This window comes from Arachis hypogaea, chromosome 1, assembly GCF_003086295.3.
Source record: "Arachis hypogaea cultivar Tifrunner chromosome 1, arahy.Tifrunner.gnm2.J5K5, whole genome shotgun sequence".
NCBI lineage: Eukaryota > Viridiplantae > Streptophyta > Magnoliopsida > Fabales > Fabaceae > Arachis > Arachis hypogaea.
Window position 1 is genome coordinate 108,296,766 of NC_092036.1, and position 18,569 is coordinate 108,315,334.

General features: G+C 35.4%; 1 protein-coding gene across 1 annotated transcript; it reads right to left on the reverse strand.

The window, feature by feature from the left end:
• Positions 1 to 7,037: 7,037 nt before the first annotated feature.
• LOC112708753 (uncharacterized) lies at positions 7,038 to 13,715 on the reverse strand. Its single transcript, XM_025760695.3, has 14 exons — positions 13,416 to 13,715; positions 11,966 to 12,056; positions 11,655 to 11,739; positions 11,447 to 11,531; positions 11,304 to 11,352; positions 10,545 to 10,614; positions 9,830 to 9,875; positions 9,562 to 9,736; positions 9,273 to 9,481; positions 8,992 to 9,066; positions 8,072 to 8,147; positions 7,750 to 7,830; positions 7,483 to 7,562; positions 7,038 to 7,393 (listed from the first exon to the last, which is right to left on the reverse strand). The coding sequence occupies exons 1-14, from the start codon at positions 13,520 to 13,522 to the stop codon at positions 7,315 to 7,317; spliced, it is 1,308 nt and encodes a 435-aa protein (XP_025616480.1). The 5' UTR covers positions 13,523 to 13,715; the 3' UTR covers positions 7,038 to 7,314.
• Between the last annotated feature and the right edge of the window lie 4,854 nt (positions 13,716 to 18,569).

Here is an 18,569-nt window from a genome sequence, read left to right on the forward strand (position 1 = left end):
TAATAATATTGAATCATATATAAATTGTCAAATAAATATATTGTACAATATCTTTTATAAATTTGCATTCAAGTTTAATATTAACTTAAATATTATCTAATCTATTCCTAAATAATATAACATTTTAAATATATCCTATATAATATAATTAATTTAGCTCTCTTCGCATCCCATCAATCTTAATCTAGTTGAAATTTATTATGTGCACCAATTTATAATGCAATACGCTTTAATACTCACACAGCGGGAGTACGTACTCCTCATCCAACGCCCTATGAATTCATTCACGCTCTACTAGGATTTCACTGCGCCGCCTCCATGGTTACACCTTTCTTTGTTTTTTCTTTGTCAAAGTCTTTTCTATCTTCCTCTACTTTCTTCTCTTAATTTCTTTTCCACTTAGTTCCCTAATTTTCGTTTTCTCTTCCAATTCATTCTTCTTTTAATTCATTTTGTTTTCTAATTCACCCATTCCATATATCTTATTTCTCTCTGAAATCATTAAATACCAATTCTGTTTTTCTCTAAGCAACAAATCAGAGACATAGAACCCTCATATAATTGATAGTGATCAGGAGGATGACTTGATCGTTTTAGCTTATGAAGATGTTTTCGAAGGAATTCAAGCCTGTACACGGAGCCTGGAAGAATTTTCTCAGATCGGATCTTTTCCGTAGGTACCATGGAAGGAGCTCTGTATGCAATATGGAATAAACCAGAAGGATTCAGAGTAGTCGAAAAATCCAGGAACCAGTTTCAATTTTTCTTTGAGAATGACTCTGATGTGACTCAAATTGAGAGAGGTTCACCTTGGTTATTCAAGAGTTTTGTTATTCATGTTCGCAGATGGAAGCAATCAATAAACATGGAGGATAATCACATCTCTTCTTTTCCTGTATGGGCACAATTTTGGGGATTGCCTGAACAATACAAAACACTTGAGGTTGGACAAAAATTGGGTGGGAGACTTGGTCAAATTGAAGATGTTGCTCTATTTGAAGTTAGAGGCAACGATACACGCATAGTGAAGGCTAAAGTGGAACTGAACGGTGATAAAAGAATGAGGGATACACTGAAACTGCTTGATCCTAATCAGAAAATGCTGGAAATTGGAGTACGCTATGAACGTATAGGTGTGTTTTGTACTTATTGTGCAAAATTGGGGCATGAATCTAAGAACTGCCAATGTTTTATTGATGATTCTGCCCAAAACAATATCAAGGAAGATAAAGTTGGTGAATGGCTTAAGGCAGATCAAGTCGGTAGGCGTTTAACTGAAAAGAGAGCTTCCTTCAATCCTAACCAACCTCGGGATGGTTCTATTCCAGCTCAACCGAAGAAAAAATCTCCACCTGCTTGGCTTTTTTATAGTTTCTCAAAAATGAGTGTGCAAGATGATCAGAAAAAACAGAATAATGAAAAAATTGCTGCTAATTCGGGTTCTAGAGAAGAAAATGAGGGTGAATCAGAAAATACAAGTACGGCTACTGATACTAATTCTTCTTCTAATGCTCTATTGGAGATATCCTATACCATGAATAATGTCCAACACAATAACAACGTCATATCCAAGCTTAAAAAGGAGAACAAAAAGCCAAACCTGAAACAACTTGCCAGAAAGTCTGTGATAGGTTTCAAACGGAGGAGTGGAGGTAATGGTACTGAAGAAATTTCAAAAAAAAATTGTCTCAATGATATTGTCTCTGATGCTATGACGCTGGAGGGTGCCAACCTTCAAGTGGCACCCAAAGAAATACGAAACTACTCTCGTGGAATTGTCGGGGTTTGGGGAGACCCCTGACAATCCACAATCTTAAAGGGATTTGCAAATCCTACTCCTCCGAGGTTGGTTTTATCTGTGAAACAAAAAATCAATCTCGACAAGTTGAAGGAAAATTAAGATCTTGTGGTTTCAAGGAATGGTTTATTGTGGATCCGGATGGATTATCAGGGGGTTTGGCAATGGCATGGAGGGATGGTTGCACTGTTCAGATTTTGCAGCATGGTAGATTCTTCATTGCGGCATCAGTTCTGACAGCTGGATCTAATGATCCCTATGGTGTTCTAGGTGTTTATCTCAGTTCAAATGATCAACATAGAATGGCTCAGTTTGCTGAATTAACTTCAGTCACGCAATAGTTTGATGGTAAGGTTGTGTTAATGGGTGATTTTAATGCCATTTCTAGTCAATTGGAGAAAGCAGGTGGGGGTGCTAAATCTCCTTCTTCTATCGAAACCTTTAACAGTTTTATTGATGATAATTCTCTGATTGATATTGGTATGGTCGGAAGACCATTCACTTGGTCGAATAGACGGAGGGGTGATGAGTTGATACAGGAAAGACTGGACCGATTCCTGGTAGGAGTTGATTGGCAGCAACTCTATCCCAATGCAACGGTTCTTAGACTGTCAGAATCAGGCTCGGATCACTCCCCTCTTCTCTTAGACTTTAACCCGAGAACTGAGAGATCTAAACACCGATTCAAATTCCAAGAAAGATGGTGTTCCAATGATGAAATAAGGCAGATTGTTAGAGAGGTTTGGCACGAACAGATTGATGGTTCAGCCATGTATATCCTAGCTCAAAAACTAAAGCGTTGTCGACATAAAATTGTCAGATGGCAGCAAGAATATAGATCTAATTCGAAGGTGGAGATTGATTTACTACAGTCTGAATTAGAGGAACTTCGTTTAGCAGGAATTCATGGAGGCGACATCATTTCAGAAATAGAGGACAAACTTGAAAAAGCATTGCAAAATGAGGAATCTTATTGGAAAGATAAGTCTAAAGTCAAATGGCTCAAATCTGGCGATCAGAATACAACTTTCTTCCATCAGAAATTTAGAAATCGAACCCGAAGGAATAGAATTTGGCAACTAGCTAGCAGTGACGGTGAAGTGGCTACTTCAAATGCTGGTATTGCTTCTGTGGCTGAATCTTATTTCAATGACATCTTTTCTTCCAGTTGTCATGAGAACCCCGAACCTCTGTTTACTGATTTTGAACCTAAGGTTACAGCTCACATGAACCGTAGGCTTCAAAGACCAGTGACTATGGAGGAAGTGAAACGTGCGACATTTAGCATTCATCCTCAAAGTGCTCCAGGAGATGATGGTATGACAGCAAAATTTTTTCAAAGCTTCTGGAACATACTTAGTGGTGATGTGTTTCGAGCAGTTAAGAGCTTCTTTTCAGGGGGCAGAATTTTGAAGGGTTTTAATCACACTCAGATATGTCTTATTCCCAAGATTTCTGATGCTAAAGATATGACTCAGGTAAGACCAATAAGCCTATCTTCAGTCTTTTACAAGATTATCTCCAAAGTATTTGTACATAGACTTCAGGGTATGATGAATAGACTAATTAGCCCTACGCAGAGTGCTTTTATTAAAGGCAGATTAATCTCTGATAATATCCTAATTGCTCACGAGTGTATGCATTACTTGAAGAACAAAAAAAAGGGACTCGAAAATGAAATGGCGCTAAAATTAGATATGAGTAAGGCATATGATAGGGTGGAATGGCACTTTCTTTGGTTTATATTGGAGAAGTTTGGTTTTGACTCCCGGTGGATCATGTGGATTCGAGAATTAGTGACAACTGTTTCTTATTCTGTTATTGTGGAAGGACAACCTTATGGTTTCTTCAAACCAAATAGAGGTATTTGACAAGGAGATCCTCTATCTCCCTATCTTTTTCTTTTCTGTGCAGAAGGTCTCTCCTTCTTGCTACACAAGGCAGAACAAAACAGACTAATTCAGGGTCTTCAGATACATAGACGATGTCCCAAGGTCAACCACCTCCTCTTTGCTGATGATTCCATCTTATTCTGTAAGGCTAATCCTGAAGCATGTTCAAATATCCTGCATTTATTGAATTCTTATGAAAGCATCAGTGGCCAGAGGGTAAATCTTAATAAATCTACTGTATTCTTTAGCCACAACATTCCATCCACTACTCGTACACTACTGGCTAACTCTATGAATATTAATCATATTGGGGCTCAGGATAAATACCTTGGTTTGCCTTCTACAGTCTCTAAATCGAAAAAGGCTTCTTTTAGTATGATCAAAGAAAAGGTTCGGAAAAGAATCCAAGGGTGGAAGCGCAATCTTCTATCGTCAGGTGGTAGACACGTATTGCTTAAGGCAGTGGGAGAAGCTATTCCTATTTATACATTGTCTTGCTTCAAGTTTCCTGATGGTTTAATCTCAGAAATTCACTCTCTACTTTCTCAGTTCTGGTGGGGACAAAAAGGTTCTGAAAGGCAGATGGCTTGGATTAGCTGGGACACTATGACTCGCCCACGAAAAGAAGGAGGCCTTGGATTTAAAGATCTCAGAATCCAAAATCTGGCGCTTTTAGGCAAATAGTTTTGGCGACTTGTAACACAGCCTACTTCCTTATTATCCAAAATCCTAAGAGGTAAATACTTTAGCAATGGTAATGCTATAACGGCAGAAATTGGAGTCTTACCTTCTTGGGGATGGAGGAGTATCCTGGAAGGCCGAAAGATTGTTGAAAAAGGTCTTAATTGGGCTGTGGGTACTGGAGAGAATATCCGAACCTTTGAGGATCCTTGGCTGCCTCCTCCGTATCCTTTAATGATTTCTGACATGCCAAATAGACAAGCTATTGCTGAGTTGGTTCCAAGAGTTAAAGATCTAATTACTGAAGATAGGAATTGGAATCAGAATCTTATTCAATAATTATTTCCCCAAGACGTTGCAAACAGGATTTTGTCAGTTAAAATTCAGTAGAGTAGGGACAAATTGCAATGGGATTTGAACAAATCCAAACAATATGATACAGCTTCAGGTTACAGAATTGGCTATTTATTTTACCATCCGCCTCTGGAGCTTTGCCCTAATTATATGCAACAGAAAAAGCCGTGGATTGATCTATGGAAGTTAAACTTGCCTCACAAAATTAAGCTATTTATATGGAAAGCTCTCCATGGCCGGCTCCCGGTGCTTGCTCAGATTCATCACTGCATCCCATCTATATCACCAATATGCCCTGCTGTCATGAAGCCACCGAAACAGTCACTCATTGTTTGATCGATTGCTCTAGAATTAAAGATATATGGTCTCAGAGTTATCTTCGTGACTGTCTTCCCCCTCAGAGTCCTAACGACTTTTGGACATGGTGGATTGCATCAACAGAGATGCTTAACCTGTTGAAGAATGATGACCGTAATCCTCAATTGCTTGCCATCATTTGCTGGAACTGCTGGAAAGCTCGCAACCAGTTGATTTTTGAAGGTTCTACTTCAATGCCGTCTGCCATTCTAGCAAGCTCTGTCAAGTTGCTCCGTGAAATCCAAAGAACTCCCAGTTTAGGTCGTCATCTCCATGAGGCAAGCTCTTAGTTGCATTCAATTTGATTTATCATTCTTTTTTCTTTAAGATTTTTTTCGTTTTTCGACCTTGCACCGTTGGATGAATACCTTCAGTGTAGTGTTTTTGGGAAATCCCCACCTTTCATTATGCTGTCCTACTTTTGGACATCTTTGTATTTCATTTTTCAATAATTAATGAAATATAACCTACTATCTTTGGAAAAAAAAATTTATAATGCAATACACTTTTTTATTCAATTATTTTTCTCCAAAGCAAAATAATATATTTTTTAATTCAAAACATATAAAATAATTATGTGCTATTTTATATGTATAATAATGATAATTATTGTATCACAAATATTATAAATTTATAACTAATTTATCTCTGGAACCCATAATCTCTGGTTATAATAATTGATATTAAATCCACCAAATTTTGTCAACCCAAAAAGAAATAAAAAAAAAAAAGTCGCATAGCTTAAATTCTTATAATATACATGTACTTTTCACAATTCAGTCTTATTTTTTAAATTAACAACCTTATTTCTTAATCCTTTCCCATATTATGGAAATTAAAATTAACTGTTTTAGTAGTTAATTAGTGTATAAACATTATTGATTTAGCACCAAGAACAAGAACAGAAAATATGCTGGGGTCCAAATCCAATGAAGGATCAAACCATCGTTCGTTACAAACTTGCAAGTCACAATCAAAACCCCACCAATTTGCACAAAATCATATCCAGCATTTGACAAGTGACTAACGATTCAAGTTTGGATTAAAAGCCCCTAAGTAGTAAAATATCATTCGATATTATCCATCAAATGCTAAACAAAATGACAAATAACCCATGATATCTTTGTGCAAAATGACAAATACGCCCCTCCAAAAGATTTTCCTTACTGGATACTTTGTTATTATTCCTTTTCATTAATATCTTGTTTAGCCTTTTCTATTTTCAACAATTTCTTAGCTTATAAAAATAATCATATATGATCTTATGGATATTTGGGATACATGATTTTTATCACCTAGATTTCTTATGGTAAGACAAATTCAGAGGGAAAAGGTAACAACTAACATAAGTTGCACAGCCTACGTAGAACTTATATTCCTACTATAAGGAATAAAAATATAATAACGGTAAGGACCACAACTTAAGAAAAAAAAATCAGAAAAATACTCTGAGGATATGATCAATAGTTGTTAACTTGTTATAAAATATATACTTTTTCTTATTTATACACCCAATATATATTATACATTTCTTTATCCTTGAATGTTGTTTAATTAACACACACTCTTAGGAGTGAAAATTTAAATTATAAGGATTGTAAATCATGCTATATCATCATCATTCATCACTCATTTTTTTTAAATAATAGAAAAAAGGTCTGATATGCTTAACTAGAATTTGGTATGATTTGAGTCTTGAGAGGTTCCATTTGCTGGGCTGAATCTTTCATAACATAAGTAATGCGATTAGGATACATTAGTATTATTTGACAAAAAAATAATTTATCCTTCTCTAATATTTTTTTTCTTAAATACCCTCCTAATTATCAAAATAAAAGAACATCTTACTTTTTAAGATTTCATGATTATATTGTACTGTTACTTACTTCTGTAGTATTTAGCTGCATGTTTAGAATATTTTAAGGAATTATAAGACAAATGAGAAGAAGGGAAGCTAAGGGAATAGTTCCAAGTTCCAACTAATTACAGTGATCACATTTAGTTCATGCAGCCCAAACTGCATATGAAAGTAAATGCAAACCAAAATCAAATTTCAAATCCAATGTATCAACACCATGCTCAACTCTTCCTACCCTTTGGAGTATTAATCAATCAAGAAGTTAGCTTTGAATAAATGTCAATGCCAAAACTGGGCTGAATATTTACCCTGTTAACCTTTTGTCAACTATAGTCACCTTTCTTATTCTATGGACACAGTCAAGTAGTTGGCACCTAAGCATCATATACGGGTAATCGCATTATAATATTGTCGCGGCAGATTGGGCAGTTCTTGCATTTCGCCGCGCATGTGCTGCAGTTCATGGAAATCAAGCATAAGTCCAAGCTATGAATGCAATGCCAGAAAAAGAGTGTTTTCATGAACATCACATTTGATTTTACCTGCAAAGACTGCGATGCCTGCATGGAAGTAGTACAATGCTAATCTCTCTCTGAAAACAAATTCTGCATAATATTTTCTCCTGAAAAACAATATATGAACAAAGACAAAGAGGTAGGATGCAAGTAAAGTTAATCATTGATCTAAACATAGCAGTGAAGAGCAACAACATTCAGAAATGTAAGTTATAATTAAAGCACACAAGAAACTTATGAAAAATACACAGCATAAGCACATTACAATTAAGGACTAAATTGTTGGAAGTTTACATTTTTAAGCCTTTCATACTCCCGCTCGCGGCATTTTGTAATTTCTGCCTGCTCGCCAAGAGCTGTCTGCAGTCTCCAAACCTGACATTAAAAATTTTAAGCACAGTATAAAGATGAGATTTATTGGCTTATAGAGACTTTTGGTGCCTAATATAATTGACAGATGAACATAACTAACCAAAACCTGAGCAGATTATGTGACAATAACATAAACACTATGCAGAATGTTTCATTCTTACACATTTGATATTCCCATCTTTATGCAAAAGACAGGAATATATTTCATCATAAATAACTTTTATATTAACACAACTGTCATCACCTCCTCAGCAAGATCCTTTTTAGGCATTTTCTTAATGATCTCAGGTACAGGTGGGTTGCCAGAGAACGTATTATAACTGCACATTGGGAAGCACAATGCAAAAAATCACTGTAAACAACTGTTAGGTAAATATAACTCAATAAATTGAAAATAGCTCAACTATTTTAAGCGATCATCAAACTAATTCAAGCAGAGTTAAAGAGAATTCTGATCCTGAAAGGTGTCTTTTCAATTTGCAACACAGTTATTGTACCATCTGGTACCTTAATGTTTCCATTCATCTCAATGTTTCCAAACAAGAATGACTCAGTTGATGACTTCTGGGGCCACAAATTAAAAAAGTTCATCTTTCCATTTTCAAAGTTGAAACTGGTAGTTATCTGAAAGTTTTAACTTTCACAGGGCAGCTGAAATTATAGACAAGTAAACCTCAACCATCATACACTTTTCAACTTGAAAATTGTGCTGGTAATGTTTCATTCCATTGTCATACTTTGTGATATTAGAGAGCAAATGTGAGAAAGCAATCTTTTCTTCAATCCATTTTGTATTTTAAATTGGTATTAACGAATCTCACATCAAGCTTGTCTTATATCTACCAAAATTTAAACTAGGCAAAAACAAGTTGCCATGTTATATCAAACATATAGAATAAACCAACACATGGAAATACCAACTATGACCATGCATATAATCATAACAATGCCAAAAAAAATCCTATTGCAGGCTTTTGGGACACATACATTCGTATCTTTTAAATATCCAGAAATCAGGCTTGACATTAGAAAGAAAAAATTGCTCCAAGATACATTGCAGGTCACAACTGGGACATCAAAAAATATTTCCCAGTAGTAAAATTTGAGGCTACAAAATAATACTAATAATAATAATAATACATACATACATACATACATACATACCCAGAAGATCCTTCACAGTCCAATTTTTCCTGTTCTTCCTGGCTCCTTTCAGCAATTGAAAACCAACCTAAAAATCTGATACCTTGAATCATCAGATGTAGTTGAAGTACATTAAATGCATATCTTAAAGCTAACATGTTATGTCACAACATGTACTACTGACGTGTTAAATTTAGTTATAAAATGGATAAAAGATCTTGGAATAAAGTTATGCCATGACAGCAACAGAATTTTATTAAAGGTTTCCCCAATAATAACCACAATTATAGAAGAATCTTTACCTAGAACCATGGTGCAAGAGGCCCAAGTAACAATCATGAACTCTTGAAACACCTCTAGAATATATTCTTGGAGCAGCTCCACTATTTAATAGCAGTATAAGTTTCTCCACTAAGGCAGATGCTGCAAACATTACACCAGCACTTTGCAGCTGGAAAAGAAAAGAAAAGAAACTCGGTGCAGGTTTCTTTTCAGCACAAGCAGGTGCCCCCTGGAATGGAAAACAGATCAGATCCCCTAATACAATATCTCAAGGACTGTCCAAGCACATGATTTAGTAACATTACCTACCTCTAAATACCTACAAATTAGAATCTGGAATACTATAACTGGTACTTCCATGATTATGTCTTGCATGTTACACATTCTCTTCAGGCGTCGATTTCCCTCTGAAGAAACCACTAAACCACTGGTGACCAGATTGGACCACTTTGTACATACAAGAAAAGCAAAGCACTCGACGATGCTGCAGCATGATAGATCCATTAAAAACCTTATTTAACACATTTAAGCCAACATTCTAAGAAACACAAAGGGAGGAACAACACAGTAAACTTACGCAAGGTTAACAAATAAATCCCACCAGCTGAGAACGAGTAAATCACCTATATCAGTGAAGATAAACAAAGAGACCATTAGAAAAAGAATAACTTATGAAAATAAAGATCTTATTCTAGTCTCCACTCATCACGACTTCCAAAAGGGCTAAATTACATGACATGGACTCCACAATCTTCCAGTACTGGTCCATATATCATATGTATAAAATCCAGTCCAAAAAGTAGTAGGTATAATGTCATGTATATTTCTGTGAATTAAAATACATTTACAGTGAATTATAATTTTGTAGAGATTACTTTGCTAGATAGATAAAACATGAAGAACTAACCATGTTGAAAAACATTGTGCCATCCAAAGTATATGTCACAAAATGGGGGGAAAGCAAATTCTATTTCATTTTTTAACAGCCAAACTGGCTCAACTGCAGTCATATTATCGGCCTTTAATTATATGATACCACAGTATTCATGAAGAAAAGTCTAAAAAACGGATTTTTGTATGCATTTATTCAAAAGCATTTCCCCACTATTAACAAAATCAGAAACCTTAGTTTTCCAGGGAAAATATTGAGGAAGGACATCAACAAAGCAGTGCCATAACAATATTCCACAATCAGATCAAAATATTTGGCATCATATCAATGATAAATGTAAAAGAATTTGGAAACAGTAAATGAAAAAGCTCATCCATTTAACTTCAGGAGAGAGAATTACCACTCAGTTTTAAGAGTGTGAAAATTGTAGCAGTAATGAAGAAGACCCTAGAGATTGCAACCGAAAAGTGCTGCAAACAGCAAACAAGTATTTTCAGTATAATTACATCGATAACCTCAAGTTTATTATCTTTCATCAGTAAAGAGAGGAAACTGAACATCGTACTGGCAATTACATAACAAGCATCACTAAAAATTTAATTGACCCAAGCAGCAATTTGTAGTTGAGTTAAATGTCTTCTATGAGATATTAGTAAAACAACAAAGAAACCTTTTCCACATGTTGGAGCCAATTAAATGTATCAAAGAAAGCCACTGAGTTCTATCTTTCAACAAAATATTAATATAGTAAAATGTGAACTTGAGAAACAAAAGACGTTAAGGTTTTAACGAAATATAATCCTAGCAATGAAAACCTGCAGGCATACAGATATACATTCCACCCTGTCCTCTTTATGAAGTTTTACCATATAAGTATAATTATTGTCTACGATAATTGTCCCTTATACAAAATTCGGTCATTGTATTTTCATCGACAAAGGTGCTCAAGAAGTCTTCAATCCAAACATCAACATTTATTATTCTATTTCTATTTTCTGTTTTAATCAGTTATATATGTAAGGAAAACCAATAGAGACCATGAAAAACAAGTTGACATATAGAACACTGATTACAACAAAAAAACACTGCATTCAACACATATCGTTTCAATGAATTAACAGCAGATATGGATCTTTACAGGAGGAGTTTCCCATATTACCTCAGCACTCATGTTTTCTTCATCCCCTGGCATTAGAGCCCTACATAATCTGCACGGAAAACAAGCATCAGTTGGTATGGCTGATTAATATTGATAAATATGAGCCCACATCACGATTTTATTGAAACATCCAAACTAAGTACCTGAAATTTTCCATGAGAATAATGATTTCAAATATTAGTAATGGAAGGAACACAATCTTCATATTGACTACTTGAGCACCACGAACTGTAAAAGAGCAAATGCATTAGTATACTAAGAGAACTCGTAATATTGTCACAACAGGAATTCAAGTTTTTTATTACAAAATTTTCATTTCCAAGAAGACAGAGTTTTTTAATGTAGGTGTACCACATATGCTCTCAAGATATATACAAAGGAGCAGTTCAAATGCAGTAAGTAATGGCATTGCAACGACAGCATGACCTGTTGCCCACTGTCACAAAATAGAAATTCAGTATTGTATTTGCACATCATAGTTGACAGGAGTAATTTATAAAGGGAAAAAAAAAGCGAAGGAGAGCCAGTGACCATATTCTGGAGTTTTACTTATTGTGATTGCCAAAGGGTAATTCAAACTCATGTGTTAGAAGCTCAATGGCCCAAAGCACACAAAAAGTACAAAACAGTCTCAAGTTATATTGAATATGAAAATGGCTTACATTTTGATTATGTCGGGCTGACAACCCTGGCAATGAAAACCTCCCTCGAGCCACAATGGCATGAAAGATCCAAAGAGGAAAGAATATTATCCTGTTGATCAAAGTAAAAAATTCATAACTACAATTGTCTACGAAGAATCCAATATATGCCACACCTTATCACACATCATTCTTACCATAAAATTTCTACAATGAAACAAATTTTCAGATAGAACCATCAATACCATCACTTTTTCAAGACACCTACTCTTTTCTATCTCTTGGGCTAAAATACATTGAGTTAAAAGGAAACCAGGGGAAAAGAAGAAGATAGTAATATGTTCTACAATCTACATCATCTCCAACAAAGAAGGGTGTTGAAGATTTTGGAGCTGGAGTACATGGCTTTAAAAAAGATTTAAGGAACAACATACAATGTCTTCATTTGAATCCCATACTAAATCAAATACAATTTCCATTTTGATGTTTAGGGTACAATCATTGTGAAGTGATATGAAGCAACTTGATAATTCCTATCTACCAAGGCTTTCTAATCGATTATGTTTTAAATCAAAAGAGAAGGCCTATTATGTCTGTCACTCTGTGGAAGCTTTACAATAAGACAACAATATGCAGGCGTCATTCCAACTTCAATAAAAGCAACGGATATCACACTCATTAATTATTTCGGAGGTACCAATAAGTTTGCAAGTTTACAATAATAAATTGTACACATTTTCACTCCAGGCCATAAGTTTAGCAGACATTCATCTCATCTTTATCTAATTTCCACTTTCCCCCAGTCCATTTACTTAAACAAAAGAAGCTCTGATGCTTATATGAACAATTTTTTACAGAAGAAAACATAAAGTCATTGCTGAAAAAAAAAAGGTTTGCCACAAAGCCTACCTCAAATTATTATAAGGAAAAGTAAGGGAATCAAAGCGGATTCTACTGTGTCTTATCAGTAGCTCGCTATTGCGACTTTGACCCTTTCCAACAGAAGAAACCCTTTCCATCACAATAGCACAATGATAAAAGAGTTCCAGTTCTTTGGGATTATTTTGCATGCAACTCTAGCCATTGCATCATAAATCATTCGTTCATTGCATGTAAGGACGGCCAGAGCAAATAATTACTAAACTCAACTCCATTTCTCTCACTCATCATGCACAAAAAGGGAAAAAAAAAGATTACTACTTACTAATTAATCCACATTACCACCCAGAAGGATTAACGCATTGTAATTACCAGTAATGCTATAACACAGCACAGTGTTTAAAAACTTACCGTTTAAGTTGTAATTCAGAGATACACGTATTATTAGGGGTAATGTAGACCATCAATTGGAAGATAGATTACTCTAGAATCATCGATTACTAGTAACGTGACGCAACCAAGCAAATTAATCAAACATTAGCGATGATTCAAATAGATTACTTGAATTAACTAAGTTAAAGAAGGGACTAACCACCACGATAAGGAGAGGCGGTGGTGAAGCTTTAGAAGAAGCAAAGCAGTGAAGCAGAGAAGGGAGGCGTGTGCAGCCACAGGCTCTAACAGCCTCCGCCACGTCATCTTAGAATACTGAAATGCGGAATGGCAAAAGGATCCAGGTGATAAGAAGAAGGTTTCAGTTTCAACAAGAGTCAAAGTCAAAGTCAAAGTCAACTGAGAGTCAATGAATCGAGAGGGAAAGGGGGGTTTCTTAGCTTTTACGCCATATGTGTTTTTGGGTGGAAGAGAGAAAACAAGAGGAAAGCTTCATAGTGTCACACTCAGACTCGAAGAAGGTACTTTCTTACGTGGATACGGTAGTTGGCGACCTTCCTGCTCCCTACACTACGCTGGTCGTTGGAAAATGAAAAGTCAATAGGCGTTGGGATTAGTTTTGATTTTTGAGTGATGAGTATAAAGGGCATTTCGGATGGGTTTTTTTTCAATAATAAAATAAAAAAAATTATTATTTTTCTAAATATGATTTTTAGATTTTAATTTTTTAAATACAATTTTTTTTTTTGTATTTAAGCAAGTTTGTCGGGCTCCCGGCAAACTCTATAAAAATTGGCAAATTCGTCTAATTTTCGGTAAACTCCACTCAAATTTTTTGAAATATGCACTTTTAATTTATATCATTGTCTAGTATATAAAAATTGCTTAAATATAAAAAAAAATTGTATTTGAGAAATTAAAATATAAAAATTATGTTTAGAGAAATAATAATTTTTTTTATTTTATTATAAAAAAAATAGTTCATAAGTAATTTTTTATTTTTTAATATTTAATTTATAAAAATTTATAATATTAATATTTAGTGTAATTTTTAAAATTAAATTATAATTTTTTAAAAAATTATTTAAATATTTATAGAGAAATTAAAAAAATAATTTTTTTATAATAAAATTTTTTTATCATTCTTCTTTTAAAATAAGTACTTTTAAAACTAAAAAATTAAACACAAAATAACTATTTATAAACTACTTTTAATATAAATATTTATTATTTAATTTTTTTAAAAAAATTAATTAAACTATTTATTTAAATTGAACTAAAATATTAAAAAAATTTAAATATACTAAAATATTGGTGTTTCAATAATTTTAATCGTTAATTTTAATTAATATATATTATATATATTTTTTATAATTAAGAATAACAGTTAAATTATTAAAACCTGATACATTAAAAATTTTTGGAAAAACTACCATTTGTATCCATGAACTTTACGAACGCTGACAAAAGTATCCATGGAAGAAGAAAAGTGACTTTTTACCCATGAAAGGCTGGACCCATCTGTCGATAGTACCCGAACATCATTAAAACATTAGCTCCGTTAAGTTAAAAGCCAACATGGCACGTTAACTGCTTACCTGGCTTTGAATCAGCAGTCTAACGTGTCCAAGCATAAATATACCGTTATAACATCACCCATTTTCCTAATTTATCCTCAACTGTTTCTCCAATTTCAATTTCAAAACCCTAGAATGTCTAGGAGAAGCAGAGGTAACCAATGTTCTTCGAATGGAAGCATCAGCGAAGAAGGGACTTCGTCTTCCAAGAGGGGTGAAGAGAATACTTTGTCTGAGAGATACTTTTGTGGACAGGGTGTGGTGTTGCTACAATCTGGAACCTTAACAAATCCTGGGAGATGGTTCGTAAGGTGTCCTCTATGGAAGGTAAGTCTTTTTGTTTTTGTGCTTCGGATCAGATTAACTTATTGTGAATGATTCCTTATTCCTTCGCGGATCCCTTTCACACTACAGACGATGGATTGCAAGTATTTTGTATGGGTGGATGAGATTGACGGAGGATGGGAGGGACTGGCAAGAGCCCTTGTTAGAAAAAATCAAGATAGCTCCTGTAGTAGCCATGAGGTCAATCTCACTGGGCAAAGAAGAGAGATTCAAGAGAATAATGTGAAGATCTTGTTAAAGATAGGGAAGCTCCATGGTGAAATTAGAACTATTAGGTCATGGATTATAACTATTTTTTTGAGTTTACTAATTTGTGTAGGGCTGAATCTACTCCAATTAATCAATATGTAACTGTGCTTATGGTGTATGTTGTCCTGGGATCTTTTTGTGCAGCTTTTTGGTTTCAATGATGATGAACTTAAAAGCTGGTTGGTCTCGATGATGATGAACTTCGAAACTCTGTTACTATCTTCACTTCTTGTGGAAAAAGTCAAGTTGTGTTATGACATTAATGTCCATGATTGTTAATGTATTTGATATCTGTTAGATTGGAGTTAACTCAATTTTGACAAAAAAAAAAAGAAATATAAATGTCGTGATTTGTCTTAATCTAGCCAGAAACATGGTATTGTAAAATAAATAGCAAAGTTGTAAACTGAAAATGGAACTAGTAATTCATTCCATAAGCTATAATAATCCTTGAAGTAATTTACTCATATGCAGTTATCAACAAAAGTCTCAGAACGAGGGTATGAGTTTGATGTAGCTGTAGCAAATCAAATGTACCTAATAGAACCAATACAAACTATGAACATGAAAGCATCAAGTTGTATGCTGTTTTTACTAGGCATAAGTTACAAAAAAACATAATATGAGAGTTCATGGAGCTCTCATTACAGCAAGTACTTCATCAAAAAACAAATTCAGACTAGAAAATCCTATTTGTTGGGTGTGGAGTTGCTATTGCTACTAGAAACCCTGTTGTTGTTGCCACTTGAAGATGCTACTGTTGGTGGACGGAACCCAGGTACTGGCCATCTGCCTGGTGTTTGAATTGTGGATGGTGGAGTTGGCATGAATCGCATAAATAATGTAGTGGTCCCTCGACTTGCACCATGCATTGTTTGTCTGGTAACTCTTGAAGGCGGTTGGTTAGTTGGTAATGTAGGCCTAACAACAGAAGGTTGTGGTGTGGTAGGCGTTATGGGAGTAGGTTGTGGTGGGGCAGGTCTGAGGGGAGAAGGTTGTGACGGTAGTGGCCTCTTAATATTTCTCCTCCTAATTGGTCTCTTGGACATGGTTGGCTTTATGATAGGTCTAGGTGGCACATATGTAGTAGAGGAGTTAGAAGGTAAAGGTCTTACTACCATAGGTTCTTCAGAAGGATTCACACAGTTCAGATCATCAACATTCACCTATAAATATTGATAATTGCATTAGCTCAAATTTTTAATGCAAGATAAAATTATCTTCATGCCAATAAGTAGAAGAAAAGAGTGGATATAAATAACTTACATTGGGTGAATCTGAAGTTGATGCTTCAGCATCTGCTGCCTCCAAAGTCTCTTTCCAATACATCTCTTGCTCTCTGGCAGCATCCTCATCAAGATCATCAACACCCATACCTTCAGTTGTTGCTGCTGCACCCTAATGCTGACTACCACTACCTGATGCAGCTCCTCCACTAGCCATAGCTTCTTTCTTCTTGTCACATCCTTTGCTGTTATGACCAGTATAAGAAAACAGTAGCAATAATTACAATTTTAATTTCTTTACAATACAACCAATATGCAAAAGTAAACAAATGAGACATGGAATGTTAGGTTATACCTTCAGACAATATGTACATTTAATGGGGCCAGGTCTTACAAGCACATCAAACTCAGTTCTAAAGTAGTTCTCAGCATCCTTTACTATCATATCAGGTTGATTCCTTATTCTCTCTTCCAACTCATCAACTACCCATTTTTCATTGGCAGATTTACAATGCAAGTTCTGTAGGCAAGTATGCTCATTGACAAAGGTTTTGACTTGATAACTCACCGGACATGACCTCTTGGCACAGTAAATTTGCCACAGACAGTTTTCATCATAGCATACAGCTTTGCATCTTGTTGAATCAATCTTTGAAAAAAAAATACTTCTTCCAAGGTTAATATTGAACTTTCTTACAGCTTTTTTGAACTGTTGCAAAGTCTCAAACTCCATTTCAAGCTCCAGCCTCACCTCCTTAACAGGTGCATCGGCATTGCCCTGTGGAAATTACCTTTCCTGGTCATCCTCATCACTTCCAATGCTGTAGAGGCCCTCTGACTCATAGCAATGAAGACCAGGTTCATCATCTGAATATTCTCCCCCATCTACCGGAATAAATACTGATGAAGGTTGATTCGGATCTGTATTAGGGATAAATGTTTGTCCAGTTGGAAGGGGTCTCTTAGTAGATCTCCTTATCTGTTTTCTCCTACTACCTTCAGTACCCTCCTCTGTGTTGTTATTCTGTGTTTTTGGAGCATTTACTGTGGCAGATGGATTGGTAGAAGAGGTGTTGGGTGGTGGGGTTGGATGTGGTTCAGGCATGGCTCGGAAGGAGGGTTGATTTTGTGGTAAAGGAACATATTGGGTGAGCAATTCATCTTGTGGATCATCAGAGGTAGAGGGTGGCTTTCTGTATGTTGGTGACTTTGACTGGGCATTGTTGTCAAGCGGAATAGATGATGCTGGAACTGTGTTTGGTGTAGCAGATTCTTCAGATACATGAATTGTGTTTAGTGTAGTTGGAACTGATGGATTTGGGCTGGCATCTGGTTGGGCCTTTTCTGTGCCATGGGTCTCCTCTGTAATTTGGGCTTCAGTATGTACCCTTTCCAGGTGAAGAATTCTTCTAGGACCTATTGCTTTCTTTGGAGTTGGAGTCCTCCTGACATAAACTTTCCTCCTCCTCCTTGATGGAGTTACATTAACCTGATCAGGTGCTTCTACACCAGCTTCTTCATTCGTATCTACAACATCTGCTTGGCTAATTGGGTGCTCTATGTTTAATTCAATCTTATGCCCATTCTCCACAGCAGTTTCATACATCTTAACGACCTCCATGTCAAGTCGTAGAAGTCTTAAACCACCCTCAATTTCCATTCCAGGCTGTCGCCAGTAGAAATCGGAGATGATTGGATACCCAATGTCTTTCAGTAGGTCACTAATGAAGAAGCCATTCAGAGTATCCACGTTAACTCTCTCCACCTCAGTAATTTCACTTTCTGCGTAACACAACTTGTCATCTAATCCCCTTTCAAGTCTACCTCTATGGTGTATTATTAATGTGATATGCATCCTGGTAGCCATTTCTGTCAATAAAAAAAGAATGAACAATCCATATCAATACACCTACTATTTCAACAAGGACATTCAACTAGCGCATAACTAAAGTTTAA

Coding starts and splice junctions, on each gene's coding strand:
- LOC112708753 (XM_025760695.3), bottom strand. CDS start 13,522: ATGACGTGGCGGAGGCTGTTAGAGCCTGTGGCTGCACACGCCTCCCTT. Junction 12,057..13,415: donor CGCCTCTCCTTATCGTGGTG/GTTAGTCCCTTC, acceptor TTTGATCAACAG/GATAATATTCTTTCCTCTTT. Junction 7,394..7,482: donor AGGCATCGCAGTCTTTGCAG/GTAAAATCAAAT, acceptor CATGAACTGCAG/CACATGCGCGGCGAAATGCA.